This window comes from Triticum aestivum, chromosome 5D (assembly GCF_018294505.1).
Source record: "Triticum aestivum cultivar Chinese Spring chromosome 5D, IWGSC CS RefSeq v2.1, whole genome shotgun sequence".
Classification (NCBI taxonomy): domain Eukaryota; kingdom Viridiplantae; phylum Streptophyta; class Magnoliopsida; order Poales; family Poaceae; genus Triticum; species Triticum aestivum.
The window spans coordinates 326,532,127-326,558,027 of NC_057808.1; the positions used below are offsets into that span (position 1 = coordinate 326,532,127).

Genomic DNA, 25,901 nt, shown 5'->3' on the forward strand with positions numbered 1-25,901 from the left:
CCCTTGTCTCTCGTTCGCCGCGTCGCCAGCGGAGGAGGCGCCGGCGGTGGCGGTGTGGGATCTGGGATCTCGAGGGGATGGAGAGACGATGGCGGCGCAGCGATCTTGAGGGCATCGAGAGACGACGGCGGCGGCGTTTAATCGAGGAGATCGGGAGCCAACGGCGGCGCCGCTTACTCGAGGGGATCCAGAGGATGGTGGCGGCGACGGGAGGGGATCGAGAGGACGGCGGCGGCGACAGGAGGGGATCGAGAGGAACGGCGTTCCTCCTGCGAGGTGGTTTTTTTGGGGTGCGTGCGTGGGGTGGGGTGGGGAGGTGACGAAAAAAAACCAGTCGAAAAAAAACCAGACGAAAATGGGGGGACTATTCAACCAACTCGTCCATTAGGAGTAGAGATAACGCACGAATACAGCGGCCACAGGTGCATTTTACATTTTTTTTATTATTATGCGCACCCTTACCCTACACCAGATTCTCCCGGTACCCTAGCACAGTGTAAGAGACGAAAGGTCTTGGTCCGGTCGGGTCCGAGTCCGCTTCCCCGAGTCATCTTCTGCCACCCGCCTCCCCGTGAGCTATTGGCCTTTCCTTACTCTCGCCGCCAGCCCGCCGGTGCGCCCTCAACGGCCCGCGGCTTGCCGGAATCCGTCCCGTGTCGATCGTCAAGTCCGAGCACCGCGGGGATGGGGAAGAAGGAGGCCCGGGAGGCAGCCTCGAGACCCTCGACGATTGGATTCACTCGGCCGCCTCCCGCTCCAGTTCAAAACGGGGTACGTAAGGTTATTTCCGATCCTTGATTCGTATTGATGTTGAAGGAAGTCGATGGGACCTGCGGATTTTCATCTTCCGCTCGTCCTTTTGTTGATTTCGCATACTGCATTGAGTCCACATGGTATATCTAAGCGGCAGAGAGCATTTGGGATCAACGCCATTTCTCGATTAATTCCTTTCCTCTTGTTTAAATACACCTAGTACGGTTACATTAAATAATATTGGTCTTGCTGGGCCTACTACCCATGGCTACTAGTACTTATTTAATGCTTAGTGCATGCATGAATGTCGTGTAATTGACATCTAATGAATACATCCTGTCAGATTAGCTATTTTGAGGGTGGGTAAATAAGATATTTAGTAAAAACCAAGGAAAACTTTGCATTTTTTAGCACAACATGTGAAAATCCACAACCTTTCGGTAACATTCTCGAATGGGAAACTATTAAAATCTCTAGATCTTGATTTTTCTTCTTCGAGAGAACGCCAATGGCATAGCATATTTTATACTGTAGAAGACCTTTTTAAAGTGTATCAGCTGACCCGGCTTACGAATTTATACCCCCTATAGGAAGGGGTAGGATAGAGCATCACCCACCCAACAAACTCACACCTAACTACTCTCTAAACAGGCATTGCCCATGCTAACTTCAATTGCTGAAATTCAGCCGAAATAAGCGACACCATGGCACTCTCATACATGAAGCGCCACATTGCCAAAGATACCGGCATTCCGATGTCCTCTGTTTACATAAGCTCCATGAAACCAGAATCACCAAAGTATCAAACTCTTTTCTACTGTCTATGTGGATCAAATCTCTAGCGCTTAGTCACCAATTTTCAAGATTATTAGTGTTATCCTGAGCACTAGCAAAGGGGAATAGATTAAGCAGGCATGCATACAAAGGATGTGCTCCGGGGTATCCTCCTCCTGGAGACATAAGTAGCATGTCACCATGTGGTCTTGAGTAGCATGTGTAACTCGGTGATTGGATGTCCAAATTCTATACTGAATGGATAGCCAGATGAAGATCTTGCAAGTGAAAGGCTCCCAGCTTCTCCAAATGTAATTAGCCCCACTGAACCTCACTTGTCCTTGTCACATAAATTTCTAAACTGAACTAGCAGAGTAACTGCCATTCCACTCCAATTCCAGAGGAATCTGTCATTCTCGTCCACATTTCTATCTGCGTTGTGCACAGCATCCCAGAGTCGGACGTACTGAATTAGACCAAGCGTAGCTGCCAGCAATGTCAGAACCCAGGTGTTCAGATTCAAAGCTTCAGCCACCGTTTTGTTGTTGAATTTCCTAATGCTAACCTTGTCAGTGACCAATGGAGCGATTTCACCGGCAGTTCTCCCATCAATCCACCTATCTTTCCAAAACAAGGTGGCATTTCCACTTCCAACCTGAGCCTTGGAAAGACTGTTGAAAACATCTCATGCCAAGGGGCCGTTTATCATTGGCAAACCTTGCCAGGTTCTGGTTGGATCTGTTCTTCGAAGTCACTCCCATCTAGCATGAAGGGCCACACCTTGCATCTCAAAATTCATGATCTCTAGTCAACCATAGCATTTTGGTTTGCAGATATACCATGCCACTAGGCATTGACCCCCACGGACTTCGTCAGGACCAGCACAAAAGAAAGCAATCGTCCATTTTTCAATAAGTGAATAACCCACTTGGGAGCTTCAGTAATCAGAAGATCATGAAATTTTTGTAAGACAAAAACTAGAAAATCATAAATTTAGGATTTCTTTTGATAAACACATAGATCATCTGAAAATAACATGATTTAAGCATCATTGAGAATTGGACATTATTCCGACAACATGGTTTAATAATGTTTCTGGTTTGTTTTTTCTTCTATACATTCCATTTCAAGTTCCTAATTCTTGCAACAAAATTTATTAATTTTCTGATTTTTGTTGTTGCACGTTTTATCTAGTTGCTCTCTTAAGAAATACATAGGTGAAGAAAGAATTTGTAGATGCATCCCAGCTACATGATTTTGTAGAATATTTCTTGTCTACCTACTAGGACGAATAATTAGAAGCATTAGTTAAGGTTAATGTTGTATCCGTCAAAATTCGTATAGATTACTCCTTATACATGATAGAAATACTTTTTCTACCAAGTTAGAGCACATCCTGATGAAGTCACAGCGGCAGAGATAGAAGTGTTGTACTTTGTCATTTTAGCCTTTTCTTGTTACCTTACTTTTCTGAATGTCCATTTCTCAATAGGGGTTTGTTGTATTAAATCTGGATGGCACTCCCGAAGACGTAAGAATAAGTTGGCGTGCCACTGTCGGCGTACAGATTGTGGTGTTTCAATTCAACGCCAGACCGATATCAATTTGGTCACGAAGCCAGAAGAAGTTGCATGTTGCCGCAATCTGGACACTTCTTAGTTACTTGCATTTCGGAGGGAAATGGCTTTGTGCAGTAATTCATGGGCCATCTGGCTACCTAGATGGATACACAACGCAAAGCACAGGAGAAGGTCTCAGAGTAAAAGAAAATATGTCTGATAAGAAAGGATCTAGAGGAATATACATAGAAAGGTCTGAGTTGCTTCCATGGGACGGTGGCTACATGTACGCTGCGAAATGCCGTGTTGGACATTTGGGTTTGATAAACTCATTTTCAAGCATCTATAAGACTGTTCAAGGCATTGGTCCCGAGCTTAAGGATCAGACAGTGATATCCCATGGAGAAACACTCATCCTCCATATCTCAGAGGCAGGAAGGTCTGACATTTTATTTTCTTTTATCGATAGCAATTTCATCTCCGGATGCCTCCTGGGCAACGACCTTCTTTATTCCGCCAGACACTGGAGGTCGAAATCTGAAAAACCACTGCGCAAAATGGAGGAAGTATATTCACCTGAGCTTGCGGATAAGAGTAAAGGAAGGATGATAAATCAAGGAGCCCCCAGGTCTGAGGGTAGGAGGATAGCTAAGTTTGCTGATAAGAAGAAAGGAAATATGGCAGATGAAGGAGCAAAGCTGGTAGATAAGAAGGGAAGGATAGCAGATGAAGAAAAAGAATATGGAGTTGAGCTTGAGGAAGAATTGTCTGTTCTCGAAGACATCAGACTGCTCCATAGGCCGAATTACACACGTGAATTGTTCTGCCTGGATAAGATGGTTGTACATCTTGCTGCAGGGCGCCCGGTGAGCAATGCATTAGAAGAATATCTGAGGCCCCGGGCGTCAGATCCGGATTCAGAGTATCTTGTCACGCCATTCAGCAAGTTTAGTCGTTCCCAGGAGGAAAAGAAAAAAGAAACTAACCCAGACATTGAGAAAACAACTAGCGACATGAAACGCCTGCGTGCTAAGTTGTCAGATAATCTGCATAAAAGCCTAAACGCCGTACCCAATGTTAACATGGCAGTAAACAGAGCAGGCATTGCAAATCTTGGAAATACATGCTACGCAAGTTGCACTTTGCAATCTCTGCATTCGATTGGGGAACTCAAATCTGCATTGTATAGGTACCGTCTGAAACACCTTCAAAGTTTAATCTTCTTAGTATTTACTCGTATTGATCACATTTTGTGCGCTTTTGTAGCTATCCAGACGATGTGCAGGTTAATGAGGATCAAAAATCACATAATTTGACTATTGCCACGCGAAACATGTTCCATGAGCTTGATCAAAATACTGGTACTGTTCAGCCCCAGCACTTCTTACAGGTCAGCAATCAATTTGCTTTTACATACGTTTGGCAGTCAATTGGATGAGAAAAGTGAATTTTGAGGGTTAATAAAGGCAGGGGCGACTACACTGGCTAGGCTTCCTTGGGTGCTAGTGTATCCTCCATTTTTACCAATACTCCTCAACTGTACATGGCTACGGCATGGATGTGCATTGGAGCTCGTCTTGTTCTGTAGATGTGCTCAGGAGGAGAGGAGGGAGGAACACCAAAGCCAATGGGGTAGGCAGCGTTTCACCAACCTGGGCCCTTAGTGGAGCGTGCGTGGCCCGACTAGGCAGCAAGTGGCAAAAGCCCCACTGTAGTCAAAAAGAACGAAAATAAAGTTCTCGTCTCTTCTCTGTATTACTAGAATCCAGCCGTACGAGAAATTGGTGAGTAAGAGTGCCTTTGATTAGGAGTGCGGGTTTTAAAACAAATGACTGGACCTTGTGAACTTGGAAGTGGTAGAAAACTAGAAATGGAAAAGGAGAAGCATGAGTGCAGGCAATGTGAAGCAGAGGAGAAGCGTGGCATTTATGTCCTATGCCTGTGGAGTGAACACAGTGATGTTGATGTATCCATCAAAATAGCTGATTCTGTTGGTACTATATTTCTAAAACAGAATTGTCAAAAATAATAAGTTCTAAATGCTATTTTTTGGTAATATTTTCTATGAATGTGCATGATATTTCCTGGGGATGGAATGCTTAATCCATTAGAGAGAAACTTCTTTGTTTTCTCATGTGTTAATTTGACTTACATAATTGTATTTATACGTCATCCCTACAATTTAAGCCCAGTAACTTTCTTTGAGGTTACCCTTCTTTTCTGTCCTGGAATAGCCACCGAGTACGGAGATCAAGCGTGGGTTAGAAGAGGGATATGAGGCCATTTTGTAAGCAGAATCTGGAATCACCTAGACGTCTTTCAAATAAAATTTGGTTATACACATTGTCATGTTCAGGCTTAAAATATGATCTAAAACAACAAGTCTAAATATCAAGTAGCAGTCCGATACTTGCAGGGTTTACATGGTAAGAAAAAACAAGCGAGGCCAAGAGTAGATGCGGATGGATTATATGTTGATGACTTCATCAGCAAGCCTTTAATTTCTTTGGAAATATTATAATCTAGAGTCTAGTATTTATCTGGTCCAATTTTGAGCAGACGCTACGGGAATCATCCCCACAGTTCAAAGAAAAGGAAGGTGATGGGTACAGGCAACAGGTTCCATCTACTTCCCTATAATTAAGATGTAAGTCAAGTGTCATCGGATTTATATGTTAAAAAATGTTAAATTTTGCAGGATGCCGCGGAATGCTGGACACTTTTGGTGAATACAATTTCATCGACTCTTACAACACAAGCAAGGTAACAATAACTTGGGTAGTTTTATTAACCATACATTAATGTTGTTGTTCACTCCTAATAATTATCTTTTCTATAGCTTAATTTTATATCAGTATTCACTGCCTATTCTATTTAATACGATTTTCTTTCTTCGATAGTGATCCAGCATCTGCACCAATAAAAAATATTTTCAAGATTGATCTTCTGGAGAGGTGCTCTCTCTCTCTCTCTGTGTGTGTGTGTGTGTGTGTGTGTGTGTGTGTTTGTGTGTATGTGTGTTACCATCTGGGCTAGTAATATGTTACTGATTATTTCCTTTTTATTTGTAGGCACCACTGCACAGCGAATGGTGAGGATAAAGAATACAAAAATTCAGTTTATGATCTGAAGTGTTCTATCTCTGATCGTGTACATCACCTCAACGAAGGACTTAAGCTCGTAAGTACTTCTACGAACACTATGCACATTCATATGGCCTCAATTAATGGATATTATATTCTCCTGTACAGCACTTAAGTTCTGAAGTTCTTAAAGATTCTGAGAATGGGCATCCTGCGCATTATACAGTGACAACTAATATATTTGATATGTTTGTTTGTTATGTTTTTATACTTGCTCGGTAATAACATTATGCACATTCTTCTTCTTCAGCTACTTAAAAATTCAGTTCGAGCGTGCTGGTATCCGAGAAGGAAGGCAAATAAAAATGAAAAATGTATGTAACATTCTTATTGCTGTCTATTTTCTCTTACAAACTACAGTTTCGAAAATACGTTATTATTTCCTTTTTATCTTATTTTGGTGTGTTATAGGAAGTGCAATATCCATTGGAGTTGGATGTTCTCGACTTTTGTTCAGCTGAGCTCAAAACTAAAATCCAAGCTTGTCGACAGGTATAGCACTCTCTTTTCGCTGTTCAAATCTGAATTGTTATGCTCTTTTATGCTAGTATTGATTATCTAAAACACTATTTGCATGTGAAGCAGTTGATAGGTGCAGAAAATGCTGGGTGCAACTCACTGAGTACTCATGTGGAATCATCTTCATCAGATATGTACAAAGGCAAGTAATGTTTTGAAATTTTGTTGTTGGCATGGATTATGAGTCCAAGGACTCGTCAAGACTAGTCTATAGACTAGTCTATGAGTCTCAACTCCAGGACCGACTACAGTTCAGTGTCGACTAGTGTCAATTAGTCATGCTTAGTCTATGAGTCTCAACCTCGGAACGACTCGTCGACTCATCGACTCGTAAACCTTGTGTTAGAGTTATAATATAAGTCATGTATACCCCTTTGTATTTATCCCGTAGTATAAGGGGTTTCCTGCATATGTACCATACCTGTACATGTATATATATTGGCCTATGGCCTCATGGGAATACAAGTTGCTTATTCCTAACATGGTATTAGAGCTAGGTCAATTTTTTGCACACTGCAACTCGTGCTATTGATCTGTCCCGATCTGAGTCGGCCGACGTCGCCGTCCTCCTGCTCGAAGTCGTCGTCGACTGCGGCTCCTCCCGCTCGAAGCTCCCTCCCGCTCCCGCGGAGTCGGCCGCTCCCTCCCGCTCCCGCTCGAAGCTCCCTCCTGCTCCCGCGGAGTTGGCCGCCGCTGCTCCTGCTCGTCCGCCCCTCCCGCGACTGCCGTTCGTCGCCGCGGCCGCTCCCGCCCGACGACTCCCTCCCGCTCGAAGTAGGCCGCCGCCGCCGCTCTCCCCGGCTCGGCCACCGCGACCTGCGGGCCCCCGTACCCGGGCGGCTCCTTCCCGTTGCCCCGCCAGGCTCCTCTGCTTCCGCCCGGTGCCCGGGCAGCTCCCGCTCGAGCCCTCTCGCCGGTTCGATCTCCTCATGTTCGGCTGGGCTGCCGTCTGCGGTTTGTCCTTGTTCGGATCTTAGCAAAAAAAAATGTCTACTGCCTCGGGCTTTGTCGCTGTCCCTCGCTGTCCGGTGATCTTCGACGGTACTAACTACACCGAGTTCGCTGGTTTCATGCGCATTCACATGCGTGGCATCCGTCTCTGGGGTGTTCTTTCTGGCGAGGTCTGCTGTCCGCCACGACCGGTTCCTCCGGTGGCCCCTACTCCGCCGACTCCACTGGTTCTTCCTCCGGATGCTAATCAGGCCGCCAAGGATGCGGCTAAGGTTGCTGATCGTGCCTATGATGAGAGGGCTCTGGCTTATGAGGAGGCTCTTCAGACGTATCATGGTGCTTTGTCTGTTTACACCCAGTGGCTTGATGATGATGCTCGTGCTGCCGCTGTTCTCACTGCTAGTGTTCTGCCTCAGTTTGCTTCTGAGTTTCTGGGTCTTCCTACTGTCTTCCAGATGTGGACCTGTCTTCGTCAGCGCTATGAGCCCTCTGGTGATGCCTTATACCTGTCTGTGGTTCGTCAGGAGCATGCTCTTCAGCAGGGTGACTCTACTGTTGATGACTTTTATGCACAGAGTTCTGCTATCTGGCGCCAGCTTGATTCTCTCCGCAGTGCTGGTTGTCGTACTTGCCCCTGCTGCCAGGCTGTCCAGGCCGATTTGGAGTTTCATCGCGTCTACGAGTTCCTGTCTCGGCTCCGTAAGGAGTTTGAGCCTCGGCGTGCTCAGTTGCTTGCTCGTGGCCGTATTTCTCTCATGGAGGCGCTTTCGGAGATTCGTGCTGAGGAGACTCGCCTACGCGGTGCTGGTTTGCTGGAGGTTCCCTCGGTGCTCGCTACTCGGGTTTCTTCCACTCCACCTGCTGCACCGCCTCCTGCTCGCTCGAGTGCTCCGCCGCTCTTGCCCACTCCTTCTGGTGGCTCCGCTCGCCCCCGTTCACATTGTGACTACTGCAAGAATGATGGTCATATTGAGTCCCAGTGCTACACCAAGAGGAAACACCTGCGCAAGGCGCGATCATCAGGGACTGCGTCATCTCCCTCGCCAGCTTCAGCCATTGCTTTGACCGAGCAGGATATTCTGAGACTTAAGCGTCTGCTCGCGGCTTCCGGTTCTTCCTCGACGGGTACTGCTGGTTCTGTGACTGATGCTTCCCGCACTGAGCACCCGCCCTCTACACAGTCAGGTACATCCCCATGGGTTCTGGACTCTGGAGCTTCTTTTCATATGTCTTCTCATTCTTCCGCTTTGTCTTCTCTTCGCTCGCTGGATTCTCCTGTTCATGTCTTCACTGCTTATGGTACTCCACTTTCTGCTGCTAGTAGAGGCCATCTTTCTACTCCTTCTTATTCTGTTCCTGATGTTGCTCATGTTCCTCGACTTACCATGAATCTGTTTTCTGCCGGTCAACTTACTGATTCTGGTTGTCGTGTCATCCTTGATGTTGACTCTTGTTCTGTCCAGGATCGTCGCACGCACACTCTGGTTGGGGCTGGCCCTCGCCGCCGTGATTCTCAGGGTCTTTGGGAGTTGGACTGGCTTCATGTTCCTTCCGCTGCCACCACCATCGCCAGTTCCTCCGCTGCTGTCGCTTCTGTTACTGGTTCCTTCAAGCAGTGGCATCATCGACTTGGTCATCTGTGTGGTTCTCGATTATCGTCTTTAGTTCGTCGAGGCCTTCTGGGGTCTGTCTCAGGAGATGTCTCTTTAGAGTGTCAGGGTTGTCGTCTTGGCAAGCAGATTCAGCTATCATATTCTCATAGTGAGTCAGTGTCTCAGCGTCCTTTCGATTTAGTCCATTCTGATGTATGGGGTCCGGCTCCTTTCACTTCGAAAGGTGGTCATAAATACTATATTATTTTCATCGATGATTTTTCTCGTTACACATGGCTTTATTTTATGACTTCCCGTAGTGAGGTGTTGTCTATTTATAAGCGTTTTGCTGCCATGGTTCATACTCAGTTCTCTTCACCCATTCGTGTTTTTCGTGCTGACTCCGCTGGTGAGTATATCTCTAAGATGTTGCGTGGTGTCCTTGCTGAGCAGGGTACTCTTGCCCAGTTCTCTTGTCCTGGTGCTCATGCTCAGAATGGTGTGTCTGAGCGCAAGCATCGTCACCTTCTTGAGACGGCTCGTGCTATGATGATCGCCGCCTCTCTTCCGCCTCATTTTTGGGCCGAGGCTATCTCCACTTCTGTCTATCTCATCAACCTTCAGCCATCTGCTGCTTTGCAGGGTGGTGTTCCTTTTGAGCGTCTGTTTGATCGCTCTCCCGATTATTCGATGCTTCGCTTGTTTGGTTGTGTTTGCTATGTTCTTCTTGCCCCTCGCGAACGCACCAAACTGACCGCTCAGTCTGTTGAGTGTGTCTTCTTAGGCTACAGTGATGAGCATAAGGGCTATCGTTGTTGGGATTCTGTCGGTCGTCGGATGCGTATCTCTCGAGATGTGACTTTTGATGAGTCTCGTCCTTTTTACCCACGACCATCTTCCACGGTCTTTTCAGTGGAGGATATCTCTTTTCTCACTTTTCCTGACTCCCCTCTCCCTCCCGTCGCGCCTGTGCCTATTCGTCCCACTCCCTCTGCTTCTCCATCCCTCGTCGATTCACCGCCACCATCTTCCCCGGTCTCCTCACCTAGCATGTCACCGGATTCTACACCTTCCTCTCCAGTGACTTCTTCGTCGCCACCCCCTGATTCTACCTTGGCGATTCCTCCTTCTCTTGTTCCATCTCTTCCGCAGCATTACACTCGTCGTTCCCGACCTGTGGATGCTTCTTTGGATGAGTCGTCCTCTTCTTCTCAGCCTACTTATGGTTTGCGTTCTCGTCCTCGTCCGCCTATTGATCGCTTTGGATTTCCCACCGCTGGTGCTGCTGTTCTTGAGCCGACTTCTTACCGTCAGGCTGTTGTTCATCCTGAATGGCAGTTTGCGATGGCGGAGGAGATTGCTGCTCTTGAACGCACCGGTACCTGGGATCTTGTTTCTCTTCCTCCCGGAGTCCGTCCCATCACTTGTAAGTGGGTCTACAAGGTTAAGACTCGCTCCGATGGTTCTCTTGAGCGTCACAAAGCTCGTCTCGTGGCTCGTGGTTTTCAGCAGGAGCATGGTCGTGATTATGACGAGACTTTTGCTCCTGTGGCCCATATGACCACTATTCGTACACTTCTTGTCGTTGCCTCTGCACGCCGCTGGTCTATATCTCAGCTTGATGTTAAGAATGCCTTTCTTAACGGTGAGCTGCGTGAGGAGGTGTACATGCAGCCACCACCTGGGTATTCTGTTCCTGATGGCATGGTGTGTCGTCTTCGTCGCTCTCTCTATGGCCTTAAGCAAGCCCCTCGTGCCTGGTTTGAGCGTTTTGCTTCTGTGGTCACTACTGCTGGTTTTTCAGCCAGTGTTCATGATCCCGCATTGTTTATTCACCTTTCTCCTCGTGGCCGGACTCTTCTTCTTCTCTATGTTGATGATATGGTCATCACTGGGGATGACCCCGAGTATATTGCCTTTGTAAAGGCCCGTCTTAGTGAGCAGTTTCTTATGTCCGATCTTGGACCTCTTCGCTATTTTCTTGGGATTGAAGTCTCTTCTACCTCTGATGGCTTTTTTATATCCCAGGAAAAGTATATCCAGGATCTTCTTGCTCGTGCTGCTCTTTCTGACGAGCGCACTGTTGAGACTCCTATGGAGCTCAATGTTCACCTTCGTGCTACTGATGGTGATCCTCTCCCTGACCCGACGCGTTATCGTCATCTCGTTGGCAGTCTTGTCTATCTAGCTGTCACTCGTCCGGACATCTCTTATCCGGTTCATATCCTGAGTCAGTTTGTTTCTGCTCCCACATCGGTTCATTATAGTCATCTCCTTCGTGTTCTCCGATATCTTCGGGGTACGATCTCTCACCGTCTCTTCTTTCCTAGCTCCAGTTCTTTACAGCTTCAGGCCTATGCGGATGCTACGTGGGCTAGTGATCCTTCTGATCGCCGTTCGCTTTCTGCTTACTGTGTTTTTCTTGGCGGTTCTCTCATTGCCTGGAAGACGAAGAAACAGATTGCAGTTTCCCGTTCGAGTGCTGAGGCTGAGTTGCGAGCTATGGCTCTTTTGACGGCAGAGGTGACTTGGTTACGGTGGTTGCTTCAGGACTTTGGTGTTTCTGTCACTACACCGACTATGCTCTTATCTGACAGTACAGGTGCTATCAGCATTGCGCGCGATCCTGTGAAGCATGAGCTCACCAAGCATATTGGTGTTGATGCTTTCTATGTGCGCGCTGCTGTGCAGGATCAGGTCGTTGCTCTACAGTATGTGCCTTCCGAGTTACAGTTGGCGGATTTCCTGACAAAGGCCCAGACTAGAGCACAACATGGCTTTTATCTCTCCAAACTCAGTGTTGTTCCTCCACCATGAGTTTGAGGGGGGTGTTAGAGTTATAATATAAGTCATGTATACCCCTTTGTATTTATCCCGTAGTATAAGGGGTTTCCTGCATATGTACCACACCTGTACATGTATATATATTGGCCTATGGCCTCATGGGAATACAAGTTGCTTATTCCTAACACCTTGGTGTTGGTACTAGTCTTGTTATTAAGTGTTAAGTGTATAGGTCTAGATCATGCTCAATTGTGTTGCATGGTGTTAGTGTTGTTGTAACTTGCCAGTCCTCCTTGCTGTGAGGGCAGCGAGCATGTCAGTGACTATAAAAAGTTATCGATGAGATTGGATCTCCTTGCCTAAGACCCTTTCTAGCCTGGAAGTAGTGACCAATGTCGTCATCGGCTTTAGTGCCCACACCTTCTGCCTTGGACAAACATCTCAATCTAGTTACACCAATGTGATGTGAACCCCTTGATGCAAGGTTTGTTCAAGAGAAGATAATTAGAGTATCATACACATACTCGAAGTCCACTTTGAGAAATCCCATCAAGCTTTTTCTAATGTAGGTCGTGGATAGTTTCATGTAGGACACACCACCCGCTCTAGGATGTCATCCTGGCATGAACGTTGTCTGTGTGGGTATGACTACACTAATGGCTGCCATTTAATTAGCGTACATTTTGGTGAAAAAATTAATACTAACATTCAAAAAGAAAATAGGGCGACATTGTTGGATCTGTACAGCTCCCTCTTTCTTGGGCAACAGCTGACACACATCAGTGTCCCCTTATTTTTTGAAAGATCCAGCATTCACTAGCTTTTCATTGATTTGGCAGAGGGAGAGTACAAAAGTTGTGGCCAAGTGACCTGAGAGAAAAATGAAACTGCTACTCATACAGCCTAGGAAGGAGAGGTACAAGAGCCTCTCCAGGTATTGTTCGTAATTTTTCACTTCGGGTCCCCAAATGGGGGCGCTATGCATGTCACTCTGGCAAGCCGCCATTGCTCCATATCACTTCTGCCTGCGTTGATCACGTCGCCGACATTGGGGGTTTTTTGCTCTGAAAGTGCAGCTGTTGCACTTAAGCCAGATGCGCCACAAAAACAGGGCAAGCATCAGTGTCCGCTTTGGAAATCAACAAATAGTGCCATCAAATCCCCCTTGATCACCTCCTAGAACTTGGTAAAACTCAGCGGGAAACCCGTCTGTACCAAGAGCTTTGTTATGGTCCACCTGAGAAACGGCCTCTCTAGCCTCCTTTTCCATTGAGTCAGCGGTCAGAATGGCATTCTCCTCTGGGAATAGCTGCAGCTTATCATCAGTTCAATCTTTGTCAATAGGGAAAAAGTTGGTTACGTGTGTAGAAGTTGGTGACATACATCTGCAATTGTGCCTCAGCAACTATGGAAATATGTGGTATTGTTGTCCCTTGAACATGTTTAATTTTAGCACACTGGGACCATTTGGATTCTTCTTCCTCATTATCCTAGCTACACGCTTGTTGGCCTCCCTCTTGGAAGCCCGCTCAGCTACACTAAGGTGGGGTTTGCTCTATCTTGATATTTAGCACATCGACGAACCGTAAGAGACGCTTGTTTTCTTTCTTATAAACCCAGCTCGCATTTCTAGCCCAACCCCATAGGAAGTCAAAGATTATGAATCTTAGTCTGCCACCTTTAGATGGAGGTATGGCCTCTGATCTCTTTAGCCCATTCGGTTACAACCATCTTGAAGAAGCCCTCCCGGCTTAAGCAGGAAATTTCAAAAGAAAAGCTTGTTTATTGCCGAGGTAGGTCGCAGTTTATGGTTAGATACCACCCTTTGTAGAGCCTGCGCCGTGACTAGCGGTAACTTTGTCCGCACTCTTACATTGGCCAAGACACAATCCAACTTCTCATAGATCAGGTTTTCGAAGTTGTTGGCCCAAGTAAATTATGGCACAGAGAGAACGATTTCTCTCAAGTCTAGGCTCTCGGTTACAGCATTAAAATTAAAGGACCAGTGAGCATCAAAAGAATCTATTATTTTCATCTTCTTGTCAAATGTTGCTGAAGTACCTCCCAACCAACATTGGATGCGACTCTGAATAGTAAATCCGAACAAGCTCAGCTAAAAGCTCTAGTTTGAGGGCAGATTGGGCAGCACCATATTCAACCACAAGTATCCACTTAGAACCATCCACCTTGGTGACAGACATCATCCATGTGTCAATGTGTCCATTTTATCCCTAACAAAATGCCACCCTACCTACCATGAGAAGGTAGACAATGCAAGCACAATCCAGCCCCCACTAAGGTTTCTCAAAAAGGTGCAGCAAAATTTGATCTTCCCATCTCCATCAAGGCGAGAAAGTCCGGCTTGTGCTCCCGGACATCTAACCAACACTATCTGGCTTTTCCCTAGTTAGTGCGACTTCGCACTCCGACTCAGCGATCCCTTTGACCATCTGAGCACTACCCACTAGTAGGAAAAGGGGCTTTTACCCCGGTTCATAAGGGTCTTTAGTCCCGGTTCAGGAACCGGGACTAAAGGGTCGTTACTAATGCCCTAGCCCTTTAGTCCCGGTTCTTACACGAACCGGGACAAAGGCCGTCCACGTGGCTGGTGCGGGGAGCCCAGGCAGGAGGGCCTTTGGTCCCGGTTGGTGCCACCAACCGGGACCAATAGGCATCCACGCGTCAGCACCTGGCAGGAGCTGAGGTTTTTGTTTTTTTTGAAGGGGGGGGGGGGTTGGGGGTTTTGGGGGGTTAATTTAGGTTGTTATTAGGTAGCTATTAGAGAGAAGTGTCCTCTCTTATATCTCCGTGCTTGGTTTACCAACGCTACGTACTGCTATGCCTAAACATGGCTTAGATTGAAGTGAAGGCAACATGTGGTGCATGTCGAAAGTAATACTAATCCGGACTTGATCAAGTTTGGATTGTACTACTTTCGACACGCACCACATGCATGTTGCCTTCACTTCAATCCAATCCATGTTCATTTCACCCGCTGATATATAATAACTCTTCATGCACGCATCATGCATCATCATATATAATAACAAGTCCTACTAATCATCATCATACAACTTCTACTCGTTATTAATAACAAGTCATACGATCATCATCCTCACAGTCATCGAACCAACCCTACTTAATTGTTCTTAGCACATGATCATCAGTATTAGGTAGGACCGAAATACCCTCTTTTAAGGTAAAGTAGCATAAAACAATATAGACCCTGACTCTCCATTATGGAGAATGGAGATCATCATGTCTCCAATTATTGCGCCTCGCTTCCTTTGGCTTCCAAGAAGCTCCTTGCGACTGTCCATACATTTTTTCCATTCTTTGATTTGCATGTCTCCACTTCTTTTAGAAATCCGGTATGGACAGTTGAGATTCGTAGGATGACTTGGTTGTATATTCAAAACATCAAGCCTACCATTCTGATACATCAAATGAGGCACACAATCCTCTGGGATTCTCTGTTGAAAAACATAGTAATAACTTCATAGTTAGCAATGATAATGCACTAGTTTTAGAACTATGCAAAATATGCACGGATGTCGTAATAGTAAGAAATCTTACCAGGGTATCTCCATAGTAGTTACCGTAGTTCAACACGTGCACTAGTGGCACGTATGGAGGACCATAATGATGAGGAGTTTGATTGTAGATATTGTAATTCTCAATATCAGTACAAAATCCGACCAGATGAGTTTTCTCCTTATAAGTTAACTCAGAGCCATCGGTGTAGTAGGTTCTGTCTACCATGTTCCGCACATTGTTTGAACAATCAAAATAAGCTGTCAATGAAAATAAGCTGTCAACTATTTTGAAATGAACAATATAAATTAGCTAATAACTATGTTTGAGAAACTCACATAGCGGTAGAATTGGAGGCGTATCAACAAGGACCCAAATGTCCATATTGTCTTGCTCGATGTCAGGATCACCAAGATCCATGGTGACAAGCATACCCTCATCAAAACCATACATCTTGCAAAATGCTTCCCAATTTTTGCAACCAAAATGGGTTACGCTCTCAGAATTATACAGCTTTACTTCAAAATCTATATCATGATGGGTCCTTAGGTGAATTTTCTTTGTTTCCATACTTTCATGGTCTTCAAAACCCATCCTCTCCAAGACGTAGTGTCTTGCATGGCATGGGATAAGCTAGCCGAATTGTAAAAGATGAAAAGTACACGTTGAAATAGTTGAAGTCGTCCTTAATTACGAAAAAATAATACTTGTCGTCGTTGCGTACCGTTTCAACATCGAACGTCTCCTCCAGCTTAATACTGAAGCGCCGATCTTCGTCCAGGTGAGGCCTGTCGCACTGACCTCGGTCGTCGTGGCACCAGTCGCACTCCCCCGGGAGACTTTCGTCGTCCGAGTACGACATTTCCTATGTTCATATATAATTCAAATATTAAACATCTACAATTAAATATATGTACTAAAAAACCTAAGTTAGATCATTATTATTCATCACGGGTTGACTATCGGTTTGTCGAGTCTTTTCTTGAAAACTCTCAGCTCACGTGGTGTATACATTCGACCGTTGGTGATGGTCGCTCCTCCCTTTGTCCCCGTGTGCATTACACCAAAATGTCTCGCTAGCACACGGGAACAAAGGAGAAGCGACCCCACGACAACAGTCAGGATTCTTCGTCCTCTCATATATATATGGTGGAACTCTCCCTCACTGATTCCTCTCTGACATTTGCGACCGTCGGTGATGGTAGCTCCTCCTTTCGTTCTCGAGTGCATTACACCAAATTGTCTAGCACACGGGAACGAAGGAGAAGCTACCCCCACGACAACAGTCGGGATTCTTCGTCCTCTCATATATGGTGGAGACTCGACAGACTTACAGTCAACCCGAAATATCTTTTAATTATCTTTCTAAAAAAGGATTTGGCTGGTCTCACCTCGATGTCGAAGGGGGCGGTGACGGGGACGACGGCGGGGATGATGGAGGGGCCGGGGGGGCTCCTAGATTTCTGCGAAAACAAAAACCCTATAAGCTATCAACTAATCATAGTGCTCTCCAATTTTAGCATTCAAAGTAGGATCGGAGTAGTTTTCCACTTTGAGCATTCAATAAGAAAAATCAAATCACAAAATAAAGTAGTATTCAAATTAGGATGCATTCAATTATAAGCAAAACTACATCATCTCCATGCGTCCGTACACCGCCGAATATTATCACTAATACACCTCGAATACTATCATACATATAGCATCGCTAGTACAGCTAGAACAGTAGCGCCCGACAGGTATCGGCGCGGGCGATGGACACCCAAAGGGACGGAACCATCACAGGATCATAGCTCCAGTGAGATCCCTGAAGAACCTGCCAGGTACTGTCGAACCTGCACTCCAACGCAACCATGTAGCGACGGACGTGCTGGTCCTTCTCGCTGACACGGTGACGTACCTCCTCCGCGGTGTCCGGAAGCCTCGTCACTGTCACTGGCCCACGCGAGCGCCACCAAACAAGGATCGGGTCAACGACGGGCTGGTTCCTCACCAACCTACGCCCACCGGAAGGTAGCACCTCCCAAAACCAGCCCGGCGGAGCCCAGTCCCGGACATGGCCCCTCTGATCAAGCCGGCCTCCTCCGCCGAGTCGACGACGAGGATGCGGGATAGGCATCGTTGACGTTGATGCGGGAATAATTGCTTTAACAAAACAAACAAACTAGTTCTATTAATTTCCTTACTATAAATAGAATAAAGTAGTACTTACTACAAATAAACTAGCTAGTTTAACTAGTTCTATTATTTTTCTAACTAATTCTATTAAACACTTTCTAAGTAGTACTTACTAAAAGTTATCGGGGAGGGGGGTACATATATCGACAACGACATACCCGATAAAAAATAAGAAGAGGAAGAAGACGAAAAAAAGAGGAGAAGAAGAAAGGAATAGAGGAGGAGATTGAAGAAAAAAAAGAAAAAAAGAGGAGAAGAAGAAAAAATAGAATAATATATTATTCTATTTCTTCTTCTTCTCCTCTATTTCTTCTTCTTCTACTCTTTTTTTTCTTCTTTTTCATCTTCTTATTTATTTCTCCTCTACTTCCTCTCCTCTTCTTCTTATTCTTCTTCTTCTTCTCCTTCTTCCTCTTCTTATTTTCCTTTTTTCTCTCCTTCTTTTTCTTGTAAATATGAACATACATAAATGACTTCTAAATATGAAAAATCTAAACTACACATCTAAATTAATACATCTAAATTACAACAACTAAATTACAAATCAATACAACTAAATTACAAATCTAACTACACATCCAAATTAATACAACTAAATTACAAATCTAACTACACATCTAACTACACATCTAAATTAATACATCTAAATTACAACAACTAAATTACAAATTAATACAACTAAATTACAAATCTAACTACTATAGCTAGGGGGCGCGGCGGCAGCGGCGGCGGCCATTACAGGGAGGAGGAGGGGATCGGGGCGGCCCTCACAGGGTGGCGGAGGGCGACGGCGACCGCGGCGGGCCGGGGGCGGAGGGCGGCGACGGTGACGTATACGGGGCGACGGCTCGGGGGCGCGCGGCGGAGGCCGACGGCGACGGCGGCGGGGGGGCGGAGGACGACGGCGACGGGCGATGGCGTGGGCTCGGGGGCACGGGCGACGGCGACGACGACGGGGTAGCCTGGCGGCGTAGATCGAGCTCGCGGCGTCGTCAGGCGGGGGGACTGGCGATGGAAATTAGAAAATTTCCAAAGTGCTACTTATATAGCAAAGGCTTTGGTCCCGGTTGGTGGGACACCAACCGGGACCAAAGGGGAGCATTGGTTCCGGTTGGAGCCACCAACCGGGACTAATGTGCTGGCGCGGTGCGGTGGGAAGTTTAGTCCCACCTCGCTAGCTGAGAGAGCTCAACACCTGTTTATAAGCTACGCTGCAGCTCAGGTGCTGAGCTCCTCTCTAATATGCAGGCATTATACATGCCTACCTTTGACATTGCCATGTTGGGCCTATTGGGCCTGCGGGCCTGCATCCTGGCCCATGTGCAGATGGGTTTCTAGTCGTATGCAGGCTATGTGGCCCATTAGGCGGCATTTTTTATATTTTCCAGTATTTTTTTGTTTTTTGAATTATTTATTTTCTTTTTGATTTTTGCTTTATTTTTTTATTCTTTTTGCTTTTAGCTCAGAATAATTATAAACTTTCTGTTAATCCATTAGTTTCCAAATTTGAATAGTTTAAATTTCATCCGGAAACTCGTGTGTTACAAAGGGATTTCATTTTTTAAACCTTATTTGAACTCCTGACTTTTTGTGTGTTCAAAATGCACCATTCAAAGCCACATCATCATTTTTCAATCCTTTCTGACTTCATTTGTTATTTTTCATGCATTTACTAATTATTTTGAGCTATAAGACCCTAAAATTGAAAAGCATTTCAAATGAACTCTGAAAAGATTGAAAGTTGGCATGATATCATCATTTCATCCACATAACATGTGCAAGAAAGTTGAGAGGGTTACGGCAAAAACTGGATGCACTTCGTGTACAAAACGGACAATCTCTTTTAAAGTATCAGGATTTCATCCGGAAACTCGTCTGTTACAAAGGGATTTCATTTTTTAAATCTTATTTGAACTCCTGACTTTTTGTGTGTTTAAAATGCACCATTCAAAGCCACATCATCATTTGTCAATCCTTTTTGACTTCATTTGTTATTTCTCATGCATTTACTAATTATTTTGAGCTATAAGACCCTAAAATTGAAAAGCATTTCAAATGATTTCTGAAAAGGTTGAAAGTTGGCATGATATCATCATTTCATCCACATAGCATGTGCAAAAAGTTGAGAGGGTTACGGAAAAAACTGGATGCACTTCGTGTACAAAATGGACAATCTCTTTCAAAGTATCAGGATTTCATCCGGAAACTCGTCTGTTACAAAGGGATTTCATTTTTTAAACTTATTTGAACTCCTGACTTTTTGTGTGTTCAAAATGCACCATTCAAAGCCACATCATCATTTGTCAATCCTTTCTGACTTCATTTGTTATTTTTCATGCATTTACTAATTATTTTGAGCTATAAGACCCTAAAATTGAAAAGCATTTCAAATGAACTCTGAAAAGGTTTTCTTTCTACTTACAACAAAAAACTTATTTATTTTATTTCTAATTAGTTATGTCTTTTACTTTAATTGTTTTATTTTTATTTATTTTACTGCTGCTATTTTTATTTATTTTACTTCCTGCTATTTTTACTTAATTAATTAAGGTTTATTTATTGTAGTTACTATAGTTTATTTTGTTTTATTTTATTAAGGTTTATTTAGTTTTATTTATTTTATTAAGGTTTATTTATTTTATAAATATAAAAAATGAAAATAGATGCGCTTATAGAGAAAATTCAACCTAAATTCATAATAAATTTCTATGAAATTTACTGTGAATTTAGGTCAAATTTCCTGTATAAGGGCATCTATTTTCACTTTAAAAGGCAGAGAGGGACGGGCTTATAAACTGGTGTGAGCGCCCTTCGTTTGGCGAGGTGGGACTAAACACTGGCCGCAACTAGGACCAGCCCTTTAGTCCCGGTTTGTGGTATGAACCGGGACTAAAGGGTGGTGGGCCAGGAGCGTGGCCCATTGGTCCCGGTTTGTACCACCAACCGGGACCAAAGGGTCCATACGAACCGGGACCAATGCTCACATTAGTCCCGGTTCGTGACTGAACCGGGGCTAATGTGAAAACTGTCCTGTGACCTAAGCCCTGTTTTCTACTAGTGACCCCTCATCCACGCTAGGTCACTACAGAGATTACTTAGTTTTGGGAAGCAACAAACCATGAGGACCGTCTTCCTCATTACTTGTTTTAGTTGTGGTCAACCTGTTCAACAGCACAACCACCTGGTCAATCTCCGTGTCTTTGATCTCATGAATAGAACTAGCAACTTTGCTATTTATGCCAAGGGTAACCTCTAATTTAACCGCCGTAGTAGCTATGAGATCATCAGGAACAGATATAACTACATTCTTTTTTATTAAATTTTGTACTTGTCATGTGCTCGATGTCCAGGAGCTTTGCAATCTGCTTGGCACGATTCATGGGTGTCTTGTCACTGTCAAGCTGCACCACAATGTGGTTGCTCATCTGCGGGCCCACAGCCACATCAGGGATGATCACGGCAGCCACCGCTGCCGCGTCCATGATTGCCAAAGTTGACATGCTGCATAACCCCGTGTCCCTGCCAGCCAATTCTCCCCACGCAGTGCTCCTCACTATTGAGGAGTGACCATCATCGCACGGGGCGGAGTCAGAAACGGAGGAGACCCAGCTCAACCAGAACCGGACCAAACACCGCTGACCGAGGATATGCAGACTCCCTACCCCTGTCCGAGGCTGTCGGTGCTAAGGCAGCCCGCACCACCTTGGGCACCATCAGAGTTCAGAGCCGAGGCAGGTAACAGCCCTCTACCAGCTTAAGGACTGTCAATAGGCAACATCACCGGCGTGCCAGCCATGAGCAGTGAGGACAGCGAAGGCGCACAAGTTTGCTTGGGCCAGATGTGAGGGTGCTCGGGCGCTGCTCCTCGCCCAATGATCTTTGCTCTGCCAAGATGTACTGCCTGTGCACTTTCGGTGGGGTGGCTGCTCCCTTCCATGACTTCATTTGGAAGAGCTGCACTCATCGCTGTCCAGTTCTTCGGGTGGTTGCTGGTTCAGGACCGGATCCACACTAGGAGCGTCCTCCTGCGGAAGCACATCATCACTGTGGCTGAGGCTGGCTGCCCCCTCTGCACTGCCAGATGCGAGACGGCAGATCACATGGTCTTCTGGTGTCCTTTTGCCCGGACTTTCTGGTCCTCTCTTGGGTGTCCGATGGAGGATGGGGCGTCTGTGCGATCATTGCATCATGTGCTTCTTGCCCCTGCTGTCCCCGGTCGTTTTGCGTCCATGTTTTTGCTGCTATGCTGTTCGTGGCTTTGGAAGCACCCCAACGGGATCGTATTCAATGGCGACGTGCCCTCTGTCACACGCCTTAGGAGCTTGTGTCATGAGGACGATGTCCTCTGGAGGCATCAGCTGCCTGCATCCGCCAGGGATGATGTGGATGGGTGGCTTGACTGCCTTGTGGTTAGGTCAGGGTAGTCCACCCTCGCCCCTCTTATGATACTATCAACCCCTGTAAAAACTTGGGTTTGTGCCCTTCTGATATATTTGCAACCTCCCTCCCCCTCCCCGAGCTGTTAACCAAAGCAGGGTCAACCCTGCCTCAAGCTGCTCAATTCTCCTCAACCAAGTCTGCCCAAAGATGGTATGGCACCATGTGCGATGCACGAGCATGTGTCGACACAAGCAAGGGAAACGTCACCGAAGGAGCAGGAGTAGGCCCGGTTCACCAGGTTCTACCACTGTTCGGTCCAATCATAGTCAAAATCTGAGTTTGATCTTGGCTCAGAAGGAACGCTAGCTATATGCTTAACACATGCAAGTCGAACGTTGTTTTCGGGGAGCTGGGCAGAAGGAAAAGAGGCTCCTAGCTAAAGTTGTCTCGCCCTGCTTCAAAACTACAGGGCGCGCGCTACGGCTTTGACCTAACGGCCTCCGTTTGCTGGAATCGGAATAGTTGAGGAGTATGCCTGCGTGTTTCGACGAGAACACCAAAAAAACCTAATTCAGCTCTACGTAAGATAGCAAAAGTACGGTTGAGCAATCGACATGATATATTTGCTCACATTCCAGGTGAAGGTCATAATTCACAGGAACATTCTATAGTCTTAGTCAGAGGAGGTAGAGTGAAAGATTCGCCAGGTGTGAAATCCCATCGTATTCGAGGAGTCAAGGATTTGCTGGGAATTCCGGATCGTAGAAAGGGGAGACTCCACAACATGCGGATTTGCCAGCGTGGACTCCAACTATTGAACTGGATCATCCAGGAGCTCAGCATATTTACCCAGGTAGGTGGAGCTGAGGAGTGGTGAGCGACTTATCACTCTTAAACTGCTTGCCACTGCGATTATCTTGACCTTCACATTCAATTTCTTCCTCCTTCTCTTGTCATATCATCAGGCATGTCTGAATCACGGTCTATATATATTACCCACACGAGCTTCCACTTCAAAACTGGGCTTTGTAGCCACTTTCTTTGGACACAAAATCCCTCTCTTCTACAAGAAAAGCCGGCTCAACCATCGGCACTAGGGCACAGAAAATTCTGTGCTGCCAAGTGAAAGCCATGCCCGTCATCTGAGTTTTACCAGTGAGGGAGCCTACACCACACAAACCGAGATAATCCCCTCAAAGGTCTGGAGGGACACCGCTGATCAAGCACACACAGATCCTTCAAGTACCATTTATTATAATCTACCTTCAAGGACCATTGGTTAAACTTTAGAGAGCATGCAGTATTTTGCACGTTGACCTGGCCAATGTGATAATCTGAGTGAGCTCTAGATTTGATTGAAATTGCAATTTGAACTCATTGTCGTGACGTACATCCCACTGAAATTGATCCACTGTGATTAGCTACTCTAGCTCGGCGGCCGTTGCAGCAGTAGAGTCCCCCAGATGCACGAACAATTCCCGTCAGTGAGTTCTCTTGCCTTGTAAGAAACGAGGTGGAGTGCAGCATCTCGAAGAACATAAGCTCGTCTTGAGCATGTACATAAAGACCATGGGTTTTGGTAGCCTTAAAATCCGGCATGCTTCCTAATCGTGCTCCGGAGACTCGCAAATATGGCATAGCACAGCTATACACTCAATAGACACATGCCCTTGAGGTTGCATCTGAAGCACTTGATCTTGAATTTTCACTCTTGTTTTTGGTCGTGTGGTCACGTTAACCGTTTTGGAAGAACCGGCAGTTCCACCATTCTGCTGCTGAACAGGGACAATCCCCGGCTACTGAATCACCACAATAGGCTCCACCTCACATTACTCAACCGTGCTGCACAGGATATACACACTGAACTGATGCTGGCATCTTCTGCAGCACAGCACCCGCTGCCAGTGCCGGCGCGTTAGGTTTGGCGCCTGTACCTTCCCCTCTCACTGCTCCCTACCCCTGCTTCTGTATAGCCGCCAGCTTGTTTGGCTACAGAAGGCAACAATGGCGGTCCTTGTCTGCAGAGGCGTCCGCCACCTCCCTTAAATATTCACCTCCACCACTTTTTACTTGAGAGGACGATTCCACATGAACCCTATGGGCAACATAATGGATCCTCCTATCTAGTAATGGAGGACCTAAACCAAAAGCATTTGGCCTTTACGCTGGTTGTTAGTGCTTGAGGGAGATGTAACTTTGTTATCCAGTTTTTTCTAGGCTTGTTAATAACTCTTGTACACCTTTTCTCCTTTTATTACCTATATGACATGGGCAGAGCACCAGCCTTTCACATCAAAAACATAATGAATCCCCTGCCAATGATGAGGCCCGCATGCTAGCATGCTGGCCCGAGTTGAGCCGGCCCATATACCCACCCAACCCGTCCATGGAATTTGAAAACCTTATTGTTGATGCCTCGCGGTAGTAACCTGATCAGGCAAACACCGGTTGCACTGCAAAAGACGATCTGGTTGCTGGTGATTGTTGAACCGACGTTGACAAAACCAATGTAGGTACGTAACACGCCACGCTGATGCCGCCGTGGACAAAGACAGACCCGATGACCGCTACTGCAGTGTCATTGAACCTGCCTGATGTAGGGCGTGTCCTAGTCCAAAAGGCAGTCATTCTGTTGGCACAAAAACAGAGCAGCGTTCATCGTGTGTTGTAGCTAGTGGAGAGTGGTACTTGGGTCAAGCCGGTGTGGCTGGACGAGTGTGGGCATGTGTTATATAAAGCACTGTAATAGGTTTGTGTTGGTTGAGAGGCAAGAAACGGAAAAAAGGCGCAAGGCCTTGTTCCTCAAAACTCCTTGTGTGTGTTCTCAAAGGCACATGGCAGACATAGTACAACTTAAAATTTTGATTTGTGTCCACGTGTGTGGATGTGGGTACATGGTTAGCATTTGCTTCACATCATGCACGACCAACTCTAACCTAAGCTCTTGTTAGTCATGTGCAGATGGACCTTCACTGACTGGCATGTACGATCTGATAGCTGTGGTGAGACACAATGGGGATACCCCAGATTCGGGACACTACATTGCTTGGGTCAAGCAAGAGGGTGAGTTGTGGATTCAGTATGACGATGCCATGGCAACCATGCATATTAGTCATGAAGTGTTGAACTTGTGTGGAGGAGGTGAGCAGCTAGCTATATTTTACTTACAATTTAAGAATCGAGATTTTGACATGTGAATTCTCTAAACCAGAACTTGTCTCTTTTAAAGTGTTGAACTTGTGTGGAGGAGGTCAGATTGCGTATCTGTGCCTATACAGAGCTCGCGTTGTTCAAGGTTGTCTGGAGTCAGCTCGTGCCTAGTTGGTGTTGAAGTCGACCAGTGGAGTAGCTGCTGACTGAGTGCCACTGAATGTGTCGCCCCTTGCTCCTACACACCTGTACTCTCTATACATACAATGTGTGCATCGGATGTAATACGTACCATTCAGGAGAGTTCCACAATTCTACTTCGTATCAGAGCCTTGTGACCTGTGAGACTTGGCCAACTCATATGTAATGATACTGCCAACTTGGCTGGCAACAATTCTATTTTCCTTTGGACTTATAATTGCGTTACTCTCTGCACATTTCAAACAAGCACCTCACACTTGGTCCCCACGTTTCACTGTATTCTGACTCTCCATTGAATTTGTTGCCTCGGGTGGCCGGGTCAAGAGCTTTTGATACCCCCTCTACACTCCAAGCCGGAGCTTTGGGAGGGACTGCACTCATTC

At 45.9% G+C, this 25,901-nt stretch overlaps 1 protein-coding gene across 4 annotated transcripts; it reads left to right on the forward strand.

Moving 5' to 3' along the window:
• Positions 1–381: 381 nt before the first annotated feature.
• LOC123121497 (uncharacterized) lies at positions 382–25,785 on the forward strand. Of its 4 annotated transcripts, none has more exons than XM_044541497.1 (12): positions 382–780; positions 3,020–4,275; positions 4,353–4,476; positions 5,646–5,705; positions 5,785–5,849; positions 5,987–6,040; positions 6,158–6,266; positions 6,480–6,543; positions 6,641–6,721; positions 6,812–6,890; positions 25,129–25,308; positions 25,397–25,785. In XM_044541497.1, coding segments are annotated over exons 1-9 (1,830 nt in total). In that variant the 5' UTR covers positions 382–684; the 3' UTR covers positions 6,643–6,721; positions 6,812–6,890; positions 25,129–25,308; positions 25,397–25,785. The 4 variants fall into 4 exon arrangements, with proteins under 4 accessions (XP_044397432.1, XP_044397433.1, XP_044397431.1 ...); XM_044541498.1 differs by having other exon boundaries at positions 383–780; positions 6,815–6,890; positions 25,379–25,785; XM_044541496.1 differs by having other exon boundaries at positions 383–780; positions 6,815–6,890.
• The last annotated feature ends 116 nt before the right edge of the window (positions 25,786–25,901 follow it).

Excerpts from the sequence above, each read along its gene's own strand:
- LOC123121497 (XM_044541497.1), top strand. The coding sequence starts at position 685 with ATGGGGAAGAAGGAGGCCCGGGAGGCAGCCTCGAGACCCTCGACGATT. Across the intron at positions 5,850-5,986 it reads ACTCTTACAACACAAGCAAG|TGATCCAGCATCTGCACCAA; the intron begins GTAACAATAACT and ends TTTCTTCGATAG. Across the intron at positions 6,267-6,479 it reads TCAACGAAGGACTTAAGCTC|CTACTTAAAAATTCAGTTCG; the intron begins GTAAGTACTTCT and ends CTTCTTCTTCAG.